This window comes from Coregonus lavaretus (genome assembly GCF_964263955.1).
Source record: "Coregonus lavaretus genome assembly, chromosome: 24".
In the NCBI taxonomy this organism is placed as follows: Eukaryota; Metazoa; Chordata; class Actinopteri; order Salmoniformes; family Salmonidae; genus Coregonus; species Coregonus lavaretus.
In genome coordinates, this window is record NC_140011.1 from 44,470,406 (window position 1) to 44,497,434 (window position 27,029).

General features: G+C 40.1%; 1 protein-coding gene across 1 annotated transcript in view; it reads left to right on the forward strand.

Annotated features, from left to right (window-relative positions):
• Positions 1–27,029, forward strand: part of LOC311099903 (PAX3- and PAX7-binding protein 1-like) — a gene marked incomplete at its 3' end in the record, with an annotated part of 89,713 nt that overhangs the window by 12,735 nt on the left and 49,949 nt on the right. Inside the window, exon 4 of the mRNA XM_084140622.1 lies at positions 3,926–4,159. Within this exon, the coding sequence (XP_083996748.1) occupies positions 3,926–4,159 (234 nt within the window). The remainder of the gene's footprint in view (positions 1–3,925; positions 4,160–27,029) is intronic.

Here is a 27,029-nt window from a genome sequence, read left to right on the forward strand (position 1 = left end):
AGGCTGTGCCACTAGAGATCCTGGTTCGTATCCAGGCTCTGTCGTAGCCGGCTGCGACCGGGAGACCGATGGGACGGCGCACAATTGGTCCAGGGTAGGGGAGGGAATGGCCGGCAGGGATGTAGCTCAGTTGGTAGAGCATGGTGTTTGCAACGCCAGGGTTGTGGGTTCGCTTCAGTATGAAAAATACAAAAATAATGTATGCACTCACTCTGGATAAGAGCGTCTGCTAAATGACTAAAAAATGTAAAAATAATGACCCACTAATAATTTAATTATTTTATCAAAAGAGTTTAACCTGTTTTTTTTGTTGCAATAATCACTGATCTGGCTTTCAAGTCGGTCTATAAAAATGCAATTTTTTGTTATAATGTAACTAGAACCATCCATAAACACATTCACTAATAATGACTAACTTCTTGTAACAGGCATTAGCCTGTAGAAAATGAACACTGGTCTCATCAACAATCTCTCAAGCCCACGTGCTAGTGATTAGCCAGCTAATCTTTATATTTCAAGTTTAGCCAACTTGGATCTACAGTATTTGCTAGCTAACAAGGTAGAACAGTTGAATTATGAACACACCCTTCTGTCTGTCTCGAATTTGCCAATCTTGGTGTTCTCTGGCAAATGCCAAACGTCCTGCACGGTGTTGGGCTGTAAGCACAACCCCCACCTGTGGACGTCGGGCACTCATACCACCCTCATGGAGGCTGTTTCTGACCGTTGAGCAGACACATGCACATTTGTGGCCTGCTGGAGGTCATTTTGCAGGGCTCTGGCAGTGCTCCTCCTGCTCCTCCTTGCACAAAGGCGGAGGTAGCAGTCCTGCTGCTGGGTTGTTGCCCTCCTACGGCCTCCTCCACGTCTCCTGATGTACTAGCCTGTCTCCTGGTAGCGCCTCCATGCTCTGGACACTACGCTGACAGACACGGCAAACCTTCTTGCCACAGCTCGCATTGATGTGCCATCCTGGATGAGCTGCACTACCTGAGCCACTTGTGTGGGTTGTAGACTCCGTCTCATGCTACCACTAGAGTGAAAGCACCGCCAGCATTCAAAAGTGACCAAAACATCAGCCAGGAAGCATAGGAACTGAGAAGTGGTCTGTGGTCACCACCTGCACAACCAGTCCTTTATTGGGGGTGTCTTGCTAATTGCCTATAATTTCCACCTGTTGTCTATTCCATTTGCACAACAGCATGTGACATTTATTGTCAATCAGTGTTGCTTCCTAAGTGGACAGATTGATTTCACAGAAGTGTGATTGACTTGGAGTTACATTGTGTTGTTTTAAGTGTTCCCTTTATTTTTTTGAGCAGTGTATATTGAATGCAATAACATAAATTACCGTAACCGAACAAATATTGTAGTTTAGAAATTATGGGAATTAACGGTAAATGTGCTACTGGTGATATATGTAATGGGGAATTTATAGACACTAACCATCAAAGGGCCAAAAATTCACACAATGAAGTTATGAACACACACAAATGGGCAGGAGAGTGCATTCTGGAGAGGGACGCGCCTTCTGCATCTAAGCCACACTCTCGACACATTATCTTTACACATATAGTAGGCCTGAGGAATACTCTCACAAACTGTGTCGGATCCAAAGCAGTAGCCGTTTATGTAAAACCAATGCAATTTAATTGATTTTCTCCATTTTATCAAATTGCTGGGTGTGCCAAGGCAAATACCTCGCGGCGCTCATGCCGTACGTTGCCGATGGCTGTCTTAGAGGGGTGGAATGTACCATCCCTGTGGTCTCCGTAATGGATTAGTCCACTGAGACGGGAGCCAATCAGACAGGTGTCTCGTGTGCCTCTAAAAATTAATTGCGGTAGTAGTAGCAGCTAGTAGTGGGAGGACCACACACCATGTCATCGCGTGACTCCCAAGTTTACTTCGATATGATGGTTATTATATCAATATTTGCGCATAAAGGTGTTTCTACTGCCATTTCGCGCATAGTTAATTTTACAGACACAAAGATCCCACCCTGTCGAACAAACAAATGATCTGTCGGCATTTTATATAATTGTACTGAAACGTCCTTTTTCCTTCACAGCTGTCGTGATATGCATAAAAACTGTGGATGGAAACGTGTTTATAGATGAAAAAATCTGCAACGTCTCATTGCTAGCAGCAGACAGAACATTGAAAAACGACCTAGCGTGTGTGAACAGAACGATGTAACTAGCCAAAAAACACAAGGGCAAAGTCTCACTGTAGTAGCCTTTTCGGGTTAATTCAAACAATTTCTATATGTGGTGTTTTGGATTGGAAGAAAAAAAACGGTTCCCAAATGCTCTTTATGACCACCTGCCAATGTGGATGGTGAAATAGACGTTCTTACCTGCCCCCCCCCCCCCCCAAAAAAAAAAAAAATCTACCGACCAAACAATCGACCAGTCGACTAAATGCGATCAGCCCTACTGTGTTGAACGTTACAGTAGTTTTGACGTTGCCATCAGATTGTACTTTTGTTAGCCAGCAAGCATTCAATATGGTTTGTAGTGAGGGACTTCCCGATGTGCCAAACCTAGGAAAGGCTAGCTACCTGGGCTAGAAACAGCTTCCGATGTGCCAAACCTAGGAAAGGCTAGCTACCTGGGCTAGAAACAGCTTCCGATGTGCCAAACCTAGGAAAGGCTAGCTACCTGGGCTAGAAACAGCTTCCGATGTGCCAAACCTAGGAAAGGCTAGCTACCTGGGCTAGAAACAGCTGGCTAGAAAAACGACATAGTGCGCACACAATTTTACTTTTTCGCTTAAGTTTTCATGTACTGAATTAAAATCTAAAATTCATTGTGTTTCCATCGCATTTTCAATTCTACCGATAGTTTTGTCACAAAAAACTGTTGCGTTAAATGGCAAATGTGCCTACTCAGGTCTTGGCATGTTCGCTTTAGCCAACAGCTCGCAGATACAGTGCGGGTAGTCTAGTCTACATGAGGAGATTATTATGGAGAATATTTTTATTAAATGGCATTCATGCATCGATCATCATGTCACCAGAATAAGACCCTCGATATTGATTGAAAAGGAGCATCAAGCTCATCACCTTGGCACTTTCTCCACCCTGTGAAGTTCATGTTTCATCTGTAACCAAATAAACTGCATGCTTTCCCGAGTCGTAGTGGGAGGTCCACACACCATGTCATCGCGTGACTCCCAAGTTTACTTCGATATGATGGTTATTATATCAATATTTGTGCATAAAGGTGTTTTCTACTGCCATTTCTCGCATAGTTAATTTTACAGACACAAAGATCCCACCCTGTCGAACAAACAAATGATCTGTCTGCATTTATATAATTGTACTGAAACGTCCTTTTTCCTTCACAGCTGTCGTGATATGCATAGAAAACTGTGGATGGAAACGTGGTTATAGATGAAAAAATCTGCAACGTCTCATTGCTAGCAGCAGACAGTTGCAGCAAACTCAAACGAACATTGAAAAACGACCTAGCGTGTGTGAACAGAACGATGTAACTAGCCAAAAAACACAAGAGCAAAGTCTCACTCTAGTAGCCTCTTCGGGTTAATTCAAACAATTTCTATATGTGGTGTTTTGGATTGGAAGAAAAAAAACGGTTCCCAAATGCTCTTTATGACCACCTGCCAATGTGGATGGTGAAATAGACGTTCTTACCTGCCAATTTACAACATCTACCCGCATTTGGTGTGTGTTAATGGTGGTGACCCCACTGCCGTCATAACATGTTTGGCCTGACGATAACCTGTCTTTAACCTGTCTTCACCCTTTCATCTACACTGATTTTGAAGTGGATTTAAGAAGTTACATCAATAAGCAGTTGACATGATGGCACAAACAGATCTGGGACCAGGCTAGAACTCTTCACCTTTGATCTTACTGACCCCCCCCCCTAACTTCTGACCTCTGACCTGTCCTGTCCAGGTGAGATCCCTGACGCGGCCTTCATCCACGCCGCAAGGAAGCGTCGTCAGATGGCGAGGGAGCTAGGCGGCGACGCCCCCCTGGTGGAGACGGACACACCCAAGAAGCGTCTGGTCAGAGAGGAGGAAGAGGAGGGGGACGGGAGTGATGATGATGATGATGAAGAGGAAAAGAGAATCAGCTTCAGTGGCGTCAAGAACAAGAGCCAGAGGACCAGGATAGCAGAGGAGATAGGTTAGTTACATTTACACATTAGGGAACACCTTACTAATACACACCCCGTTCAAAGACACTTACGTAATTTGTCTTGCCCATTCACACTCTGAATGGCACATACACACAATCCATGCCTCAATTGTCTCAAGGCTTAAAAATCATTATTTAATCTGTCTCCTCCCCTTCATCTACACTGATTTGAAGTGGATTTAACAAGTGACATCAATAAGGGATCATAGCTTTCACCTGGTCAGTCAGTCTGTCATGGAAAGAGCAGGTGTTCTGCTACTGATACTACCAATACACTACTAGCTACTACTACTACTACCAATACACTACTACTACTACTACCAATACACTACTAGCTACTACTACTACTACCAATACACTACTAGCTACTACTACTACTACCAATACACTACTACTACTACTACTACCAATACACTACTAGCTACTACTACTACTACCAATACACTACTAGCTACTACTACTACTACCAATACACTACTAGCTACTACTACTACTACCAATACACTACTACTACTACTACCAATACACTACTACTACTACTACCAATACACTACTAGCTACTACTACTACTACCAATACACTACTAGCTACTACTACTACTACCAATACACTACTACTACTACTACTACCAATACACTACTAGCTACTACTACTACTACCAATACACTACTACTACTACTACCAATACACTACTAGCTACTACTACTACTACCAATACACTACTAGCTACTACTACTACTACCAATACACTACTAGCTACTACTACTACTACCAATACACTACTACTACCAATACACTACTAGCTACTACTACTACTACCAATACACTACTAGCTACTACTACTACTACCAATACACTACTACTACTACTACCATTACACTACTAGCTACTACTACTACTACCAATACACTACTACTACTACTACCAATACACTACTAGCTACTACTACTACTACCAATACACTACTAGCTACTACTACCAATACACTACTACTACTACTACCAATACACTACTAGCTACTACTACTACTACCAATACACTACTAGCTACTACTACTACTACCAATACACTACTAGCTACTACTACTACTACCAATACACCACTACTACTACTACTACTACCAATACACTACTAGCTACTACCAATACACTACTAGCTACTACTACTACTACCAATACACTACTACTACTACTACCAATACACTACTAGCTACTACTACTACTACCAATACACTACTAGCTACTACTACTACTACCAATACACTACTAGCTACTACTACTACTACCAATACACTACTAGCTACTACTACTACTACCAATACACTACTACTACTACTACTACCAATACACTACTAGCTACTACTACTACTACCAATACACTACTACTACTACTACTACCAATACACTACTAGCTACTACTACTACTACCAATACACTACTAGCTACTACTACTACTACCAATACACTACTACTACTACTACCAATACACTACTAGCTACTACTACTACTACCAATACACTACTAGCTACTACTACTACTACCAATACACTACTACTACTACTACTACCAATACACTACTAGCTACTACTACTACTACCAATACACTACTACTACTACTACTACCAATACACTACTAGCTACTACTACTACTACCAATACACTACTACTACTACTACCAATACACTACTAGCTACTACTACTACTACCAATACACTACTAGCTGCTACTACCAATACACCACTAGCTGCTACTACTACTAGCTACTACTACTACCAATACACTACTAGCTACTACTACTACTACCAATACACTACTACTACTACTACCAATACACTACTAGCTGCTACTACCAATACACCACTAGCTGCTACTACTACTAGCTACTGCTACTACTACTACTATTAGCTACTACTACTACTACTACTACACTACCAATACGCTGCTGCTGCTACTACTACCAATACACTACTAGCTACTACTACTATTAGCTGCTACTACTACTACTACTACTAGCAATATACTACTAGCTACTACTACTACTACTACCAATACACTTCTAGCTACTACTAGCTACTACTACTACCAATACACTACTAGCTACTACTACTACTACCAATACACTACTACTACTACTACTACCAATACACTACTAGCTGCTACTACCAATACACCACTAGCTGCTACTACTACCAATACACTACTAGCTACTGCTACTACTACTACTATTAGCTACTACTACTACTACTACACTACCAATAGGGAGATCCAACTCTTTTAAATAATTATAGGCCAATCTCAAAGCTGTCACCCCTGGTGAAAATACTTGAAACCCTTGTAAGTGAACAGCTAAAAGAGTTTTTATTTACTAACTCTATTTTATCAATGTATCAATCGGGCTTCAGGAAGAAGCATAGCACAATTACAGCAGCCATGAAGGTTTTAAATGATATCACTGAAGCCCTTGACAAAAAACAGCACTGTGTCTCACTTTTTATTGATCTCTCTAAGGCTTTTGATACAGTTGATCATGCTATACTAAGGCAGAGATTGTTGAGTGTAGGTCTTTCGGAGCATGCAGTTGCATGGTTTGCTAACTATCTGTCTGATAGAACTCAGTGCACTCAATTTGATGGGCTTATGTCTGTTAAATTGTCTGTCCTGAATGGTGTGCCCCAGGGCTCTGTACTTGGTCCTCTCTTATTCACTATTTATATTAATGATTTAGACAAAAATGTCCAAAATGCACAACTTCATTTTTATGCTGATGATACTGTTATTTACTGTTGTGCCTCATCTCTTACAAAAGCTTTCCAGAACTTGCAAACTGCTTTTTATACTGTTCAACATACCTTGTGTCAATTGAAGCTTATCCTCAATACTGACAAAACTAAACTAATGGTGTTTTCTAATGCAAGAAATAGACCTCTGAACCTTTCACCTGTTACTACCTGTCAGGGCAAGGAGATTGAGGTTGTAACCTCATATAAATATCTTGGAATTCTAATTGATGACGGCCTCTCTTTTAAATTGCATATTCAACAACTTACAAAAAAATTGAAGCTGAAATTGGGATTTTATTTTAGGAATAAGGCCTGTTTTTCTTTTGAAGCCAGAAGGAGGCTAGTATCAGCTACATTTATGCCTTTACTAGACTATGGGGATATTTTATATATGAATGCTTCCGCTCAGTGTTTGAGATCAATTGACACTCTTTATCATGGTACTTTGAGATTTATTTTAAACTGCAAAACCCTTACGCACCACTGTACTTTGTATACCAGGGTTGGCTGGCCTTCTCTAGTCACTCGTAGGCTCAGTCACTGGTATACTTTTATTTACAAAGCCATTTTGGGTTTACTACCTTTTTATTTGGGCATTTTTATTGTTCAGAAATGTGGTGGGTACTCTCTTCGTTCACTGGACTTTATCCTGCTAACTGTTCCAAATGTCCGAACTGAATTTGGTAAAAGGTCTTTTATGTACTCTGCGCCATCGTCTTGGAACACCTTACAAAATAATTTTAAACTGGAAGAACTTGTCCCGATTGGTGTTTTTAAATCTCTGATGAAGGATTTTGAGGCTGATTCCCTGACCTGTCAATGTTTTTAATTTGCTATTTTTGATATTGTTATACTCTTGTGAATTCATGAATGGTTTTTACTAGATTACTTGTAGTTTTTCATGTTGTCTGTCTGTAATTTTTTGTAATGACTTGGTGCTGCCTATCTTGGCCAGGACGCTCTTGAAAAAGAGATTTTAAATCTCAATGAGCCCTTCCTGGTTAAATAAAGGTTAAATAAAATAAAAATAAATAATACGCTGCTGCTGCTACTACTACCAATACACTACTAGCTACTACTACTACTACTACTACTACTACTATTAGCTGCTACTACTACTACTACTACTACTACTATTAGCTGCTACTACTACTACTACTACTACTAGCAATATACTACTAGCTACTACTACTACTACTACCAATACACTTCTAGCTACTACTACTACCAATACACTACTAGCTACTACTACTACTACTACCAATACACTACTAGCTGCTACTACCAATACACCACTAGCTGCTACTACTACTACTACCAATACACTACTAGCTGCTACTACTGCTACTACTGCTACTACTAGCTACTAGATACTACTACCAATACACTACTAGCTACTACTACCGCTACTACTACTACTACTACTATTACTACCAATACACCACTAGCTGCTACTACTACCACACTACCAATATACTACTAGCTACTACTAGCACTACTACTACTACCGCTGCTACTACTAGCTATTACTACTACTACTACTACTACTACTACTACTACTACTACCAATACACTACTAGCTGCTGCTACTACTACTAGCTACTACTACTACTAGCTGCTACTAGCTGCTACTACTACTACTACGACCAATACACTACTAGCTACTACTAATACACTACTAGCTACTACTACTATCAATACACTACTAGCTACTGCTACTACTAGCTACTACTACCAATACACTACTACCTACTGCTACTACTACTACTAGCTACTACTACCAATACACTACTAGCTACTACTACTACTACCAATACACTACTAGCTGCTACTACCAATACACCACTAGCTGCTACTACTACCAATACACTACTAGCTACTGCTACTACTACTACTATTAGCTACTACTACTACTACTACTACACTACCAATACGCTGCTGCTGCTACTACTACCAATACACTACTAGCTACTACTACTACTACTACTATTAGCTGCTACTACTACTACTACTACTAGCAATATACTACTAGCTACTACTACTACTACTACCAATACACTTCTAGCTACTACTAGCTACTACTACTACCAATACACTACTAGCTACTACTACTACTACCAATACACTACTACTACTACTACCAATACACTACTAGCTACTACTACTACTACCAATACACTACTAGCTACTACTACTACTACCAATACACTACTAGCTACTACTACTACTACCAATACACTACTAGCTACTACTACTACTACCAATACACTACTAGCTACTACTACTACTACCAATACACTACTAGCTACTACTACTACTACCAATACACTACTAGCTACTACTACCAATACACTACTAGCTACTACTACTACTACCAATACACTACTACTACTACTACCAATACATTACTAGCTGCTACTACCAATACACCACTAGCTGCTACTACTACTAGCTACTACTACTACCAATACACTACTAGCTACTACTACTACTACCAATACACTACTACTACTACTACCACCAATACACTACTAGCTGCTACTACCAATACACCACTAGCTGCTACTACTACTAGCTACTGCTACTACTACTACTATTAGCTACTACTACTACTACTACTACTACACTACCAATACGCTGCTGCTGCTACTACTACCAATACACTACTAGCTACTACTACTATTAGCTGCTACTACTACTACTACTAGCAATATACTACTAGCTACTACTACTACTACTACCAATACACTTCTAGCTACTACTAGCTACTACTACTACCAATACACTACTACTACTACTACTACTACCAATACACTACTAGCTGCTACTACCAATACACCACTAGCTGCTACTACTACCAATACACTACTAGCTACTGCTACTACTACTACTATTAGCTACTACTACTACTACACTACCAATACGCTGCTGCTGCTACTACTACCAATACACTACTAGCTACTACTACTACTACTACTACTATTAGCTACTATTAGCTGCTACTACTACTACTACTACTACTAGCAATATACTACTAGCTACTACTACTACTACTACCAATACACTTCTAGCTACTACTACTACCAATACACTACTAGCTACTACTACTACTACTACCAATACACTACTAGCTGCTACTACCAATACACCACTAGCTGCTACTACTACTACTACCAATACACTACTAGCTGCTACTACTGCTACTACTGCTACTACTAGCTACTAGATACTACTACCAATACACTACTAGCTACTACTACCGCTACTACTACTACTACTACTATTACTACCAATACACCACTAGCTGCTACTACTACCACACTACCAATATACTACTAGCTACTACTAGCACTACTACTACTACCGCTGCTACTACTAGCTATTACTACTACTACTACTACTACCAATACACTACTAGCTGCTGCTACTACTACTAGCTACTACTACTACTAGCTGCTACTAGCTGCTACTACTACTACTACGACCAATACACTACTAGCTACTACTAATACACTACTAGCTACTACTACTATCAATACACTACTAGCTACTGCTACTACTAGCTACTACTACCAATACACTACTACCTACTGCTACTACTACTACTAGCTACTACTACCAATACACTACTAGCTACTACTACTACTACCAATACACTACTAGCTGCTACTACCAATACACCACTAGCTGCTACTACTACCAATACACTACTAGCTACTGCTACTACTACTACTATTAGCTACTACTACTACTACTACTACACTACCAATACGCTGCTGCTGCTACTACTACCAATACACTACTAGCTACTACTACTACTACTACTATTAGCTGCTACTACTACTACTACTACTAGCAATATACTACTAGCTACTACTACTACTACTACCAATACACTTCTAGCTACTACTAGCTACTACTACTACCAATACACTACTAGCTACTACTACTACTACCAATACACTACTACTACTACTACCAATACACTACTAGCTACTACTACTACTACCAATACACTACTAGCTACTACTACTACTACCAATACACTACTAGCTACTACTACTACTACCAATACACTACTAGCTACTACTACTACTACCAATACACTACTAGCTACTACTACTACTACCAATACACTACTAGCTACTACTACTACTACCAATACACTACTACTACTACTACCAATACACTACTAGCTACTACTACTACTACCAATACACTACTACTACTACTACCAATACATTACTAGCTGCTACTACCAATACACCACTAGCTGCTACTACTACTAGCTACTACTACTACCAATACACTACTAGCTACTACTACTACTACCAATACACTACTACTACTACTACCACCAATACACTACTAGCTGCTACTACCAATACACCACTAGCTGCTACTACTACTAGCTACTGCTACTACTACTACTATTAGCTACTACTACTACTACTACTACTACACTACCAATACGCTGCTGCTGCTACTACTACCAATACACTACTAGCTACTACTACTATTAGCTGCTACTACTACTACTACTAGCAATATACTACTAGCTACTACTACTACTACTACCAATACACTTCTAGCTACTACTAGCTACTACTACTACCAATACACTACTACTACTACTACTACTACCAATACACTACTAGCTGCTACTACCAATACACCACTAGCTGCTACTACTACCAATACACTACTAGCTACTGCTACTACTACTACTATTAGCTACTACTACTACTACACTACCAATACGCTGCTGCTGCTACTACTACCAATACACTACTAGCTACTACTACTACTACTACTACTATTAGCTGCTACTACTACTACTACTACTACTACTACTACTACTAGCAATATACTACTAGCTACTACTACTACTACTACCAATACACTTCTAGCTACTACTAGCTACTACTACTACCAATACACTACTAGCTACTACTACTAATACCAATACACTACTACTACCAATACACTACTAGCTGCTACTACCAATACACCACTAGCTGCTACTACTACTACTACCAATACACTACTAGCTGCTACTACTGCTACTACTGCTACTACTAGCTACTAGATACTACTACCAATACACTACTAGCTACTACTACCGCTACTACTACTACTACTACCAATACACCACTAGCTGCTACTACTACCACACTACCAATATACTACTAGCTACTACTAGAACTACTACTACTACCGCTGCTACTACTAGCTATTACTACTACTACTACTACTACTACTACTACTACTACTACCAATACACTACTAGCTGCTGCTACTACTACTAGCTACTACTACTACTAGCTGCTACTAGCTGCTACTACTACTACTACGACCAATACACTACTAGCTACTACTAATACACTACTAGCTACTACTACTATCAATACACTACTAGCTACTGCTACTACTAGCTACTACTACCAATACACTACTACCTACTGCTACTACTACTACTAGCTACTACTACCAATACACTACTAGCTACTACTACTACTACCAATACACTACTAGCTGCTACTACCAATACACCACTAGCTGCTACTACTACCAATACACTACTAGCTACTGCTACTACTACTACTATTAGCTACTACTACTACTACTACTACACTACCAATACGCTGCTGCTGCTACTACTACCAATACACTACTAGCTACTACTACTACTACTACTACTACTACTATTAGCTGCTACTACTACTACTACTACTAGCAATATACTACTAGCTACTACTACTACTACTACCAATACACTTCTAGCTACTACTAGCTACTACTACTACCAATACACTACTAGCTACTACTACTACTACCAATACACTACTACTACTACTACTACTACTACCAATACACTACTAGCTGCTACTACCAATACACCACTAGCTGCTACTACTACTACCAATACACTACTAGCTGCTACTACTGCTGCTACTACTAGCTACTAGATACTACTACCAATACACTACTAGCTACTACTACCGCTACTACTACTACCAATACACTACTAGCTACTACTACTACTTCTACTACCAATACATTACTAGCTACTACTACCGCTACTACTACTACTACTACTACCAATACACTACTAGCTACTACTACTACCAATACACTACTAGCTACTGCTACTAATAGCTACTACTACCAATACACTACTAGCTACTGCTACTACTACTACTAGCTACTACTACCAATACACTACTAGCTACTACTACCAATACACTACTAGCTACTACTACTACTACCAATACACTACTAGCTACTACTACTACTATCTACTACTACTACCAATACACTACTAGCTACTACTACTACTTCTACTACCAATACATTACTAGCTACTACTACCGCTACTATTACTACTACTACCAATACACTACTAGCTACTACTACTACCAATACACTACTAGCTACTACTACCGCTACTACTACTATTTACTACTACTACTACTACCAATAAACTACTAGCTACTACTACTACTTCTACTACCAATACACTACTAGCTACTACTACTACCAATACACTACTAGCTATTACTACTAGCTGCTACTACTACACTACCAATACGCTGCTGCTGCTACTACTACCAATACACTACTAGCTACTGCTACTACTACTACTATTAGCTACTACTACTACTACTACTACTACTACTACACTACAAAAACAAAAAAAAAAAAAAAAACTACCAATACGCTGCTGCTGCTACTTCTACCAATACACTACTAGCTACTACTACTACTACTACTACTACTACTATTAGCTGCTACTACTACTACTACTAGCAATATACTACTAGCTACTACTACTACTACTACCAATACACTACTAGCTACTACTACTACCAATACACTACAACTACTACTACTACTACTACTACCAATACACTACTAGCTGCTACTACCAATACACCACTAGCTGCTACTACTACTAGCTACTATTACTACCAATACACTACTAGCTGCTACTACTGCTGCTACTACTAGCTACTAGATACTACTACCAATACACTACTAGCTACTACTACCGCTACTACTAGCTACTACTACCAATACACTACTAGCTACTACTACTACTACCAATACACTACTAGCTACTACTACTACCAATACACTACTAGCTACTACTACTACTACTACTACTACTTCTACTACCAATACATTACTAGCTACTACTACCGCTACTACTACTACTACTACCAATACACTACTAGCTACTACTACTACCAATACACTACTAGCTACTGCTACTACTAGCTACTACTACCAATACACTACTAGCTTCTGCTACTACTACTACTACTAGCTACTACTACCAATACACTCTAGCTACTACTAATACTACCAATACACTACTAGCTACTACTACTACCAATACACTACTAGCTACTACTACTATTAGCTACTACTACTACTATCAATATACTACTAGCTACTACTACTACTACCAATACACTTCTAGCTACTACTAGCTACTACTACTACCAATACACTACTAGCTACTACTACTACTACCAATACACTACTAGCTACTACTACTACTACTACTACTACTACCAATACACTACTAGCTACTACTAGCTACTTTTACTACCAATACACTACTAGCTACTGCTACTACTACAACAACTACTACTACTACTACTACTACCAATTCACTACTAGCTGCTACTACTACTACTACTAATATACTACTACTACTACTACTACCAATACACTACTAGCTACTACTACCACTACTACTACTACTAGCTACTACTACTACCAATACACCACTAGCTGCTACTACTACCACACTACCAATATACTACTAGCTACTACTACTAGCTACTACTGCTACTACTGCTACTACTATCTACTACTACTGCTGCTGCTACTACTAGCTACTAACTACTACTAGCTACTACTACTAGCACTTCTACTAGCTACTACTACCAATACACTACTAGCTACTACTACCGCTACTACTACTACTACCGCTACTGCTACTACTACCAAAACACTACTAGCTACTACTACCGCTACTACTACTACTACTACTACTACTACCAATACACCACTAGCTGCTACTACTACCACACTACCAATATACTACTAGCTACTACTAGCACTACTACTAGCTACTACTACTACCGCTGCTACTACTAGCTATTATTACTACCAATACACTACTAGCTACTACTACTACTACTACTACCAATACACTACTAGCTACTACTACTACTACTACTACTACTACTACCACCAATACACTACTACTACCAATACACTACTAGCTACTACTAGCTACTTTTACTACCAATACACTACTAGCTACTGCTACTACTACAACAACAACTACTACTACTACTACTACTACTACTACCAATTCACTACTAGCTGCTACTACTACTAGTACTACCAATACACTACTAGCTGCTACTGCTACTACTACTACTACTACCAATACACTACTAGCTACTACTACCACTACTACTACTACTACACTACTAGCTACTACTACTACTAGCTACTACCAATACACCACTAGCTGCTACTACTACCACACTACCAATATACTACTAGCTACTACTACTAGCTGCTACTACTAGCTACTACTGCTGCTGCTGCTACTACTAGCTACTAACTACTACTAGCTACTACTACTAGCACTACTACTTGCTACTACTACCAATACACTACTAGCTACTGCTACTACTACTACTATTAGCTACTACTACTACTACTACTACACTACCAATACGCTGCTGCTGCTACTACTACCAATACACTACTAGCTACTACTACTACTACTACTATTAGCTGCTACTACTACTACTACTACTAGCAATATACTACTAGCTACTACTACTACTACTACCAATACACTTCTAGCTACTACTAGCTACTACTACTACCAATACACTACTAGCTACTACTACACTACCAATACGCTGCTGCTGCTACTACTACCAATACACTACTAGCTACTACTACTACTACTACTGCTACTACTACTACTAGCAATATACTACTAGCTACTACTACTACTACTACTGCTACCAATACACTTCTAGCTACTACTACTACCAATACACTACTAGCTACTACTACTACTACCAATACACTACTACTACTACTACCAATACACTACTAGCTACTACTACTACTACCAATACACTACTAGCTACTACTACTACTACCAATACACTACTAGCTACTACTACTACTACTACCACCAATACACTACTACTACCAATACACTACTAGCTACTTTTACTACCAATACACTACTAGCTACTGCTACTACTACAACAACTACTACTACTACTACTACTACTACTAGCTGCTACTACTACTACCAATACACTACTAGCTGCTACTACTACTACTACCACCAATACACTACTAGCTACTACTACCACTACTACTACTACTACACTACTAGCTACTACTACCAATACACCACTAGCTGCTACTACTACCACACTACCAATATACTACTAGCTACTACTACTAGCTACTACTGCTACTACTAGCTACTACTAACTACTACTAGCTACTACTACTAGCACTACTACTAGCTACTACTAGCACTACTACTAGCTAATACTACTACCAATACACTACTAGCTACTACTACCACTACTACTACTACTACTAGCTACTACTACTACTAGCACTACTACTAGCTACTACTACTACCAATACACTACTAGCTACCACTACTACTACTACTACACTACTAGCTACTACTACTACTACCACTAGCTACTACTACTACCAATACACCACTAGCTGCTACTACTAGCTACTACTAGCACTACTTCTAGCTATTACTACTACTACTACTACTACTACTACCACCAATACACTACTAGCTGCTGCTACTACTACTACTACTACTACTACTACCACCAATACACTACTAGCTACTACTAATACACTACTAGCTTCTACTACTACTACCAATACACTACTAGCTACTGCTACTACTAGCTACTACTACCAATACACTACTAGCTACTGCTACTACTACTACTAGCTACTACTACCACTACTAGCTACTACTACTACCAATACACTACCGCTACTACTACCGCTACTACTACTACTACTACCAATACACTACTAGCTACTACTACTTCTACTACCAATACACTACTAGCTACTACTACTTCTACTACCAATACACTACTAGCTACTACTACTACTACCAATACACTACTAGCTATTACTACTAGCTGCTACTACTACTACTACTACTACTACTACCAATACACTACTACTACTACTACTAGCTACTACCAATACACTACTAGCTACTACTACCGCTACTACTACTACACTATCAATACACTACTAGCTACTACTACACTACCAATACGCTGCTGCTGCTGCTGCTGCTGCTACTACTACTACTACTACTACTACTACTACTACTACTACTACTACTACTACTACTACTACTACTACTACTACTACTACTACTACTACTAGCTGCTACTACTACTACTACCAATACACTTCTAGCTACTACTAGCTACTACTACTACCAATACACTACTAGCTACTACTACACTACCAATACGCTGCTGCTGCTACTACTACCAATACACTACTAGCTACTACTACTACTACTACTGCTACTACTACTACTAGCAATATACTACTAGCTACTACTACTACTACTACTGCTACCAATACACTTCTAGCTACTACTAGCTACTACTACTACCAATACACTACTAGCTACTACTACTACTACCAATACACTACTAGCTACTACTACTACCAATACACTACTACTACTACTACCAATACACTACTAGCTACTACTAGCTACTACTACTACCATAATGACAAAGTGAAAACAGGTTTTTAGAAAGTGTTAAACATTTATTAAAAATAAAACATACCTTATTTAACTCCTGAGTGGCGCAGTGGTCTAAGGCACTGCATCGCAGTGCTAACTGTGCCACTAGAGATCCTGGTTCGAATCCAGGCTCTGTCGCAGCCGGCCGCGACCGGGAGACTAATGGGCGGCGCACAATTGGCCCAGCGTCGTCCAGGGTAGGGGAGGGAATGGCCGGCAGGGATGTAGCTCAGTTGATAGAGCATGGCGTTTGCAACGCCAGGGTTGTGGGTTCGATTCCCACGGGGCGCCAGTATAAAAAAATAATAATAAAAAACAATTAACCAAAAAAAAAAAAAAAAAAAAAAAAATATATGTATTCACTAACTGTAAGTCGCTCTGGATAAGAGCATCTGCTAAATCACTAAAATGTAAATGTAATACTACCAATACACTACTACTACTACTACTACTACTACTACTACTACCAATACACTTCTAGCTACTACTAGCTACTACTACTACCAATACACTACTAGCTACTGCTAGCTACTTTTACTACCAATACACTACTAGCTACTGCTACTACTACAACTACAACAACAACTACTACTACTACTACCAATACATTACTAGCTACTACTACTACCACTACTACTACTGCTACTACTACTACTACTACTACTACTACTACCAATACACTACTAGCTACTACTAGCTACTTTTACTACCAATACACTACTAGCTACTGCTACTACTACAACTACAACAACAACTACTACTACTACTACCAATACATTACTAGCTACTACTACTACCACTACTACTACTGCTACTACTACTAGCTACTACTACTACCAATACGTGGTCCTCTGTAGCTCAATTGGTAGAGCATGGCGCTTGTAACGCCAGGGTAGTGGGTTCGATCCCCGGGACCACCCATACGTAGACATGTATGCAAGTCACTTTGGATAAACGCATCTGCTAAATAGCATATTATTAATACACCACTAGCTGCTACTACTACCACATTGCTACTAGCTACTACTACTGCTGCTGCTACTACTAGCTACTAACTACTACTAGCTACTACTACTAGCACTACCACTAGCTACTACTAGCTACTGCTACTAGCTACTACTGCTACTACTAGCTACTACTACTGCTGATGCTACTACTAGCTACTACTACTAGCACTACTACTAGCTATTACTACTACTACTACTACCAATACACTACTAGCTGCTGCTGCTACTACTACTTCTACTACCAATACACTACTAGCAGCTGCTACTACACTACTAGGTACTACTACTACTACTACTACTACTACTACGACCAATACACTACTAGCTACTACTACTACCAATACACTACTAGCAGCTGCTACTACACTACTAGGTACTACTACTACTACTACTAGCTACTACTACTACCAATACACCACTAGCTGCTACTACTACCACACTACCAATATACTACTAGCTACTACTACTAGCACTACTACTAGCTACTACTCGCACTACCACTAGCTACTACTACTACTGCTGCTACTACTAGCTACTACTACTACCGCTGCTACTACTAGCTACTACTAGCACTACCACTAGCTACTACTACTACCGCTGCTACTACTAGCTATTACTACTACTACTACTACCGATACACTACTGGCTGCTACTACTACTACTACTACTACGACCAATACACTACTAGCTACTACTACTACTTCTACTACCAATACACTACTAGCTGCTACTACTACTACTACTACTACTACTACCGCTACTACTACTATCTAATACTACTACTACCGCTACTACTACTGCTACTACTACTAGCTACTACTACTACCAATACACCACTAGCTGCTACTACTACCACACTACCAATATACTACTACTGCTACTACTAGCTACTACTACTAGCTACTAACTACTACTAGCTACTACTACTACCGCTGCTACTACTAGCTATTACTACTACTACTACTACCAATACACTACTAGCTACTACTACTACTACTACTGCTACTACTACTACTAGCAATATACTACTAGCTACTACTACTACTACTACTGCTACCAATACACTTCTAGCTACTACTACTACCAATACACTACTAGCTACTACTACTACTACCAATACACTACTACTACTACTACCAATACACTACTAGCTACTACTACTACTACCAATACACTACTAGCTACTACTACTACTACCAATACACTACTAGCTACTACTACTACTACTACCACCAATACACTACTACTACCAATACACTACTAGCTACTTTTACTACCAATACACTACTAGCTACTGCTACTACTACAACAACTACTACTACTACTACTACTACTACTAGCTGCTACTACTACTACCAATACACTACTAGCTGCTACTACTACTACTACCACCAATACACTACTAGCTACTACTACCACTACTACTACTACTACACTACTAGCTACTACTACCAATACACCACTAGCTGCTACTACTACCACACTACCAATATACTACTAGCTACTACTACTAGCTACTACTGCTACTACTAGCTACTACTAACTACTACTAGCTACTACTACTAGCACTACTACTAGCTACTACTAGCACTACTACTAGCTAATACTACTACCAATACACTACTAGCTACTACTACCACTACTACTACTACTACTAGCTACTACTACTACTAGCACTACTACTAGCTACTACTACTACCAATACACTACTAGCTACCACTACTACTACTACTACACTACTAGCTACTACTACTACTACCACTAGCTACTACTACTACCAATACACCACTAGCTGCTACTACTAGCTACTACTAGCACTACTTCTAGCTATTACTACTACTACTACTACTACTACTACCACCAATACACTACTAGCTGCTGCTACTACTACTACTACTACTACTACTACCACCAATACACTACTAGCTACTACTAATACACTACTAGCTTCTACTACTACTACCAATACACTACTAGCTACTGCTACTACTAGCTACTACTACCAATACACTACTAGCTACTGCTACTACTACTACTAGCTACTACTACCACTACTAGCTACTACTACTACCAATACACTACCGCTACTACTACCGCTACTACTACTACTACTACCAATACACTACTAGCTACTACTACTTCTACTACCAATACACTACTAGCTACTACTACTTCTACTACCAATACACTACTAGCTACTACTACTACTACCAATACACTACTAGCTATTACTACTAGCTGCTACTACTACTACTACTACTACTACTACCAATACACTACTACTACTACTACTAGCTACTACCAATACACTACTAGCTACTACTACCGCTACTACTACTACACTATCAATACACTACTAGCTACTACTACACTACCAATACGCTGCTGCTGCTGCTGCTGCTGCTACTACTACTACTACTACTACTACTACTACTACTACTACTACTACTACTACTACTACTACTACTACTACTACTACTACTACTACTACTACTACTACTACTACTAGCTGCTACTACTACTACTACCAATACACTTCTAGCTACTACTAGCTACTACTACTACCAATACACTACTAGCTACTACTACACTACCAATACGCTGCTGCTGCTACTACTACCAATACACTACTAGCTACTACTACTACTACTACTGCTACTACTACTACTAGCAATATACTACTAGCTACTACTACTACTACTACTGCTACCAATACACTTCTAGCTACTACTAGCTACTACTACTACCAATACACTACTAGCTACTACTACTACTACCAATACACTACTAGCTACTACTACTACCAATACACTACTACTACTACTACCAATACACTACTAGCTACTACTAGCTACTACTACTACCATAATGACAAAGTGAAAACAGGTTTTTAGAAAGTGTTAAACATTTATTAAAAATAAAACATACCTTATTTAACTCCTGAGTGGCGCAGTGGTCTAAGGCACTGCATCGCAGTGCTAACTGTGCCACTAGAGATCCTGGTTCGAATCCAGGCTCTGTCGCAGCCGGCCGCGACCGGGAGACTAATGGGCGGCGCACAATTGGCCCAGCGTCGTCCAGGGTAGGGGAGGGAATGGCCGGCAGGGATGTAGCTCAGTTGATAGAGCATGGCGTTTGCAACGCCAGGGTTGTGGGTTCGATTCCCACGGGGCGCCAGTATAAAAAAATAATAATAAAAAACAATTAACCAAAAAAAAAAAAAAAAAAAAATATATATATGTATTCACTAACTGTAAGTCGCTCTGGATAAGAGCATCTGCTAAATCACTAAAATGTAAATGTAATACTACCAATACACTACTACTACTACTACTACTACTACTACTACTACCAATACACTTCTAGCTACTACTAGCTACTACTACTACCAATACACTACTAGCTACTGCTAGCTACTTTTACTACCAATACACTACTAGCTACTGCTACTACTACAACTACAACAACAACTACTACTACTACTACCAATACATTACTAGCTACTACTACTACCACTACTACTACTGCTACTACTACTACTACTACTACTACTACTACCAATACACTACTAGCTACTACTAGCTACTTTTACTACCAATACACTACTAGCTACTGCTACTACTACAACTACAACAACAACTACTACTACTACTACCAATACATTACTAGCTACTACTACTACCACTACTACTACTGCTACTACTACTAGCTACTACTACTACCAATACGTGGTCCTCTGTAGCTCAATTGGTAGAGCATGGCGCTTGTAACGCCAGGGTAGTGGGTTCGATCCCCGGGACCACCCATACGTAGACATGTATGCAAGTCACTTTGGATAAACGCATCTGCTAAATAGCATATTATTAATACACCACTAGCTGCTACTACTACCACATTGCTACTAGCTACTACTACTGCTGCTGCTACTACTAGCTACTAACTACTACTAGCTACTACTACTAGCACTACCACTAGCTACTACTAGCTACTGCTACTAGCTACTACTGCTACTACTAGCTACTACTACTGCTGATGCTACTACTAGCTACTACTACTAGCACTACTACTAGCTATTACTACTACTACTACTACCAATACACTACTAGCTGCTGCTGCTACTACTACTTCTACTACCAATACACTACTAGCAGCTGCTACTACACTACTAGGTACTACTACTACTACTACTACTACTACTACGACCAATACACTACTAGCTACTACTACTACCAATACACTACTAGCAGCTGCTACTACACTACTAGGTACTACTACTACTACTACTAGCTACTACTACTACCAATACACCACTAGCTGCTACTACTACCACACTACCAATATACTACTAGCTACTACTACTAGCACTACTACTAGCTACTACTCGCACTACCACTAGCTACTACTACTACTGCTGCTACTACTAGCTACTACTACTACCGCTGCTACTACTAGCTACTACTAGCACTACCACTAGCTACTACTACTACCGCTGCTACTACTAGCTATTACTACTACTACTACTACCGATACACTACTGGCTGCTACTACTACTACTACTACTACGACCAATACACTACTAGCTACTACTACTACTTCTACTACCAATACACTACTAGCTGCTACTACTACTACTACTACTACTACTACCGCTACTACTACTATCTAATACTACTACTACCGCTACTACTACTGCTACTACTACTAGCTACTACTACTACCAATACACCACTAGCTGCTACTACTACCACACTACCAATATACTACTACTGCTACTACTAGCTACTACTACTAGCTACTAACTACTACTAGCTACTACTACTACCGCTGCTACTACTAGCTATTACTACTACTACTACTACCAATACACTACTAGCTGTTGCTGCTACTACTACTAGCTGCTACTACTACTACTACTACGACCAATACACTACTAGCTACATATACTAATACACTACTAGCTACTGCTACTACTACTAGCTACTACTACCAATACACTACTAGCTGCTGCTACTACTACTACTACTACTACTACTACTAGCTACTACTACCAATACACTACTAGCTACTACTACTACTTCTACTACCAATACACTACTAGCTACTACTACTACTTCTACTACCAATACACTACTAGCTGCTACTACTACTACTACTACCGCTACTACTACTGCTACTACTACTACTACTATCTAATACTACTACTAATTCACTACTAGATACTGCTACTACTACTACTAGCTACTCCTTCCAATACACTACTAGCTACTGCTACTACTACTACTACTAGCTACTACTACCAATACACTACTAGCTACTACTACTACTACTTCTACTACCAATACACTACTAGCTGCTGCTACTACTACTACTACTACTACTACTACTACCAATACACTACTAGCTGCTACTCCTACTAGCTACTAGCTACTACTACTACTACTACCAATACACTACTAGCTACTACTACCGCTACTATTAGCTGCTACTACTACCAATACACTATTAGCTACTACTACTACCAATACACTACTAGCTACTACTACTACTAGCTACTACTACTACCAATACACTACTAGCTACTACTACACTACCAATACACTGCTGCTGCTACTACTACTAGCTACTACTACTACTACTACTACTACTACTACTACTACTACTACTACTACTACCAATACACTACTAGCTACTACTACTACTACTTCTACTACCAATACACTACTAGCTGCTGCTACTACTACTACTACCAATACACTACTAGCTGCTACTACTACTAGCTACTACTACTACTACCAATACACTACTAGCTGCTACTAGCGCTACTACTGCTACTACTACTACTACTACTACTACTACTACTACTACTACTACTACTACCAATACACTACTAGCTACTACTACTACACTACCAATACACTACTACTACTACTACTACTACTACTTCTAAACTACTGCTACTACCAATACACTACTACTGCTGCACTACTACTACTACTACTACCAATACACTACTAGCTGCTACTACTACTACTACCAATACACTACTAGCTGCTACTACTACTACCACCAATGCACTACTACTACTACTACTACTACTACCAATACACTACTACTACTACTGTTACCATAGTCAAGAACAAGAGCCAGATACTAGAGATGGGTAGGATATACAGTGCCTTCACACTACTTGACTTTTTCCACATTTTGTTGTGTTACAGCCTGAATTTAAGATGGATTACATTTAGATTTTGTGTCACTGGCCTACACACAATACCTCATAATGTCAAAGTCGAATTACGTTTTTAGTCATTTTTACAAATTAATTAAAAAAGAAAAGCTGAAATGTCTTGAGTCAATATGTATTCACTGCTTTGACATGGCAAGCCTAAATAATTTCAGGAGTAAAAATGTGCTTAAGTCACATAATAAGTTGCATGGACTCATTCTGTGTGCAATAATAGTTTTTAACATGATATTTACATTTTAGTAATTTAGCAGACGCTCTTATCCAGAGCGACTTACAGGAGCAATTAGGGTTAAGTGCCTTGCTCAAGGGCATGTCGACAGATTTTTCACCTAGTCGGCTCGGGGATTAGAACCAGCGACCTTTCGGTTACTGGCACAACGCTCTTAACCACTAAGCTACCTGCCGCCCCGACTACCTCATCTCTGTACCCGACACATACAATTATCTGTAAGGTCCATCAGTCAAGCAGTGAATTTCGAACACCGATTCAACCACAAAGACCAGGGAGGTTTTTCAATGCCTCGCAAAAGAAGGGCACCTATTGGTAGATGGGTAAAAATACGAAGAGCAGACGTTGAATATCCCTTTGAGCACGGTATATCAATACACCCAGTCACTACAAAGATGTCCTTCCTAATTCGGTTGCCGGAGAGGAAGGAAACTGCTCCGGGATTTGAAGGCACTAAAGTAAAACTGCAAAAAATGGCAAAGAAATTAACTTTTTGTCCTGAATACAAAGTGTAATGTTTGGGGCAAATCCAACACAACACATCACTGAGTACCACTCTTCATATTTTCAAGCATGGTGGTGACTGCATCATGTTATGGGTATGCTTGTCATCGGCAAGGACTGGAGTTTTTTAGGATGAAAATAAACGGAATAGAGCTAAGCACAGGCAAAATCCTAGAGGAAAACCTGGTTCAGTCTGCTTTCCAACAGATACTGGGAGACAAATTCTCCTTTCAGCAGGACAATAACCTAAAACACAAGGCCAAATATACACTGGAGTTGCTTACCAAGACGACATTGAGTGTTCCTGAGTGGCTTCGTTACAGTTTTGACTTAAATCTGCTTGAAAATCTATGGCATGACTTGAAAATGGCTGTCGAGCAATGATCAACAACCAACTTGACAGAGCTTTAAAAAAAAAAAAGTGCAAATATTGGACAATCCAGAAAGCTCTTAGAGACTTACCCAGAAAGACTCACAGCTGTAATGGCTGCCAAAGGTGACTCTAACGTGTATTGACTTATGTAAATGAGTTTTCATTTTCAATACATTTGCAAACATTTCTAATAACGAAGTTTTCACTTTGTCTTAATGGGGTATTGTGTGTAGATGGGTGAGAGGGGGGAAAAACAATTTAATCCATTTAGATTTTAAGCTGTATCACAACAACATGTGGAATAAGTCAAGGGGTAGGAATACTTTCTGAAGGCACTAACAATTCTCTCTCCCCCCCTTCTCTCTCCTCCCTTTCTCCTCCCCCCCCCCCCCCCTCCCTCCTCCCCTCCTCCCCCCCTCCCTCCTCCCCTCCTCCCCTCCCCTCCCTCCTCCCCTCCTCCCCTCCCCTCCCTCCTCCCCTCCTCCCCTCCCCTCCCTCCTCCCCTCCCCTCCCTCCTCCCCTCCCTCCTCCCCTCCTCCCCCCTCCCTCCCCCCTTCCCTCCTCCCCTCCTCCCCCCTTCCCTCCTCCCCTCCTCCCCCCTCCCTTCCCTCCCTCCCCCCCTCCCTCCCCCCCTCCCCCCTCCCTCCCTCCTTCCCTCCTCCCTCCCTCCCTCCTTCCCTCCTCCCTCCTCCTTCCCTCCTTCCCTCCTCCCTTCCCCCTCCTCCCTCCCTTCCCCCTCCTCCCTCCCTCCTCCCTTCCCCCTCATCCCTCTCTCCTCCCGCTCTCCTCCCTTCCCTCTCCTCCCTCTCTCCTCCCTTCCCTCTCCTCCCTCTCTCCTCC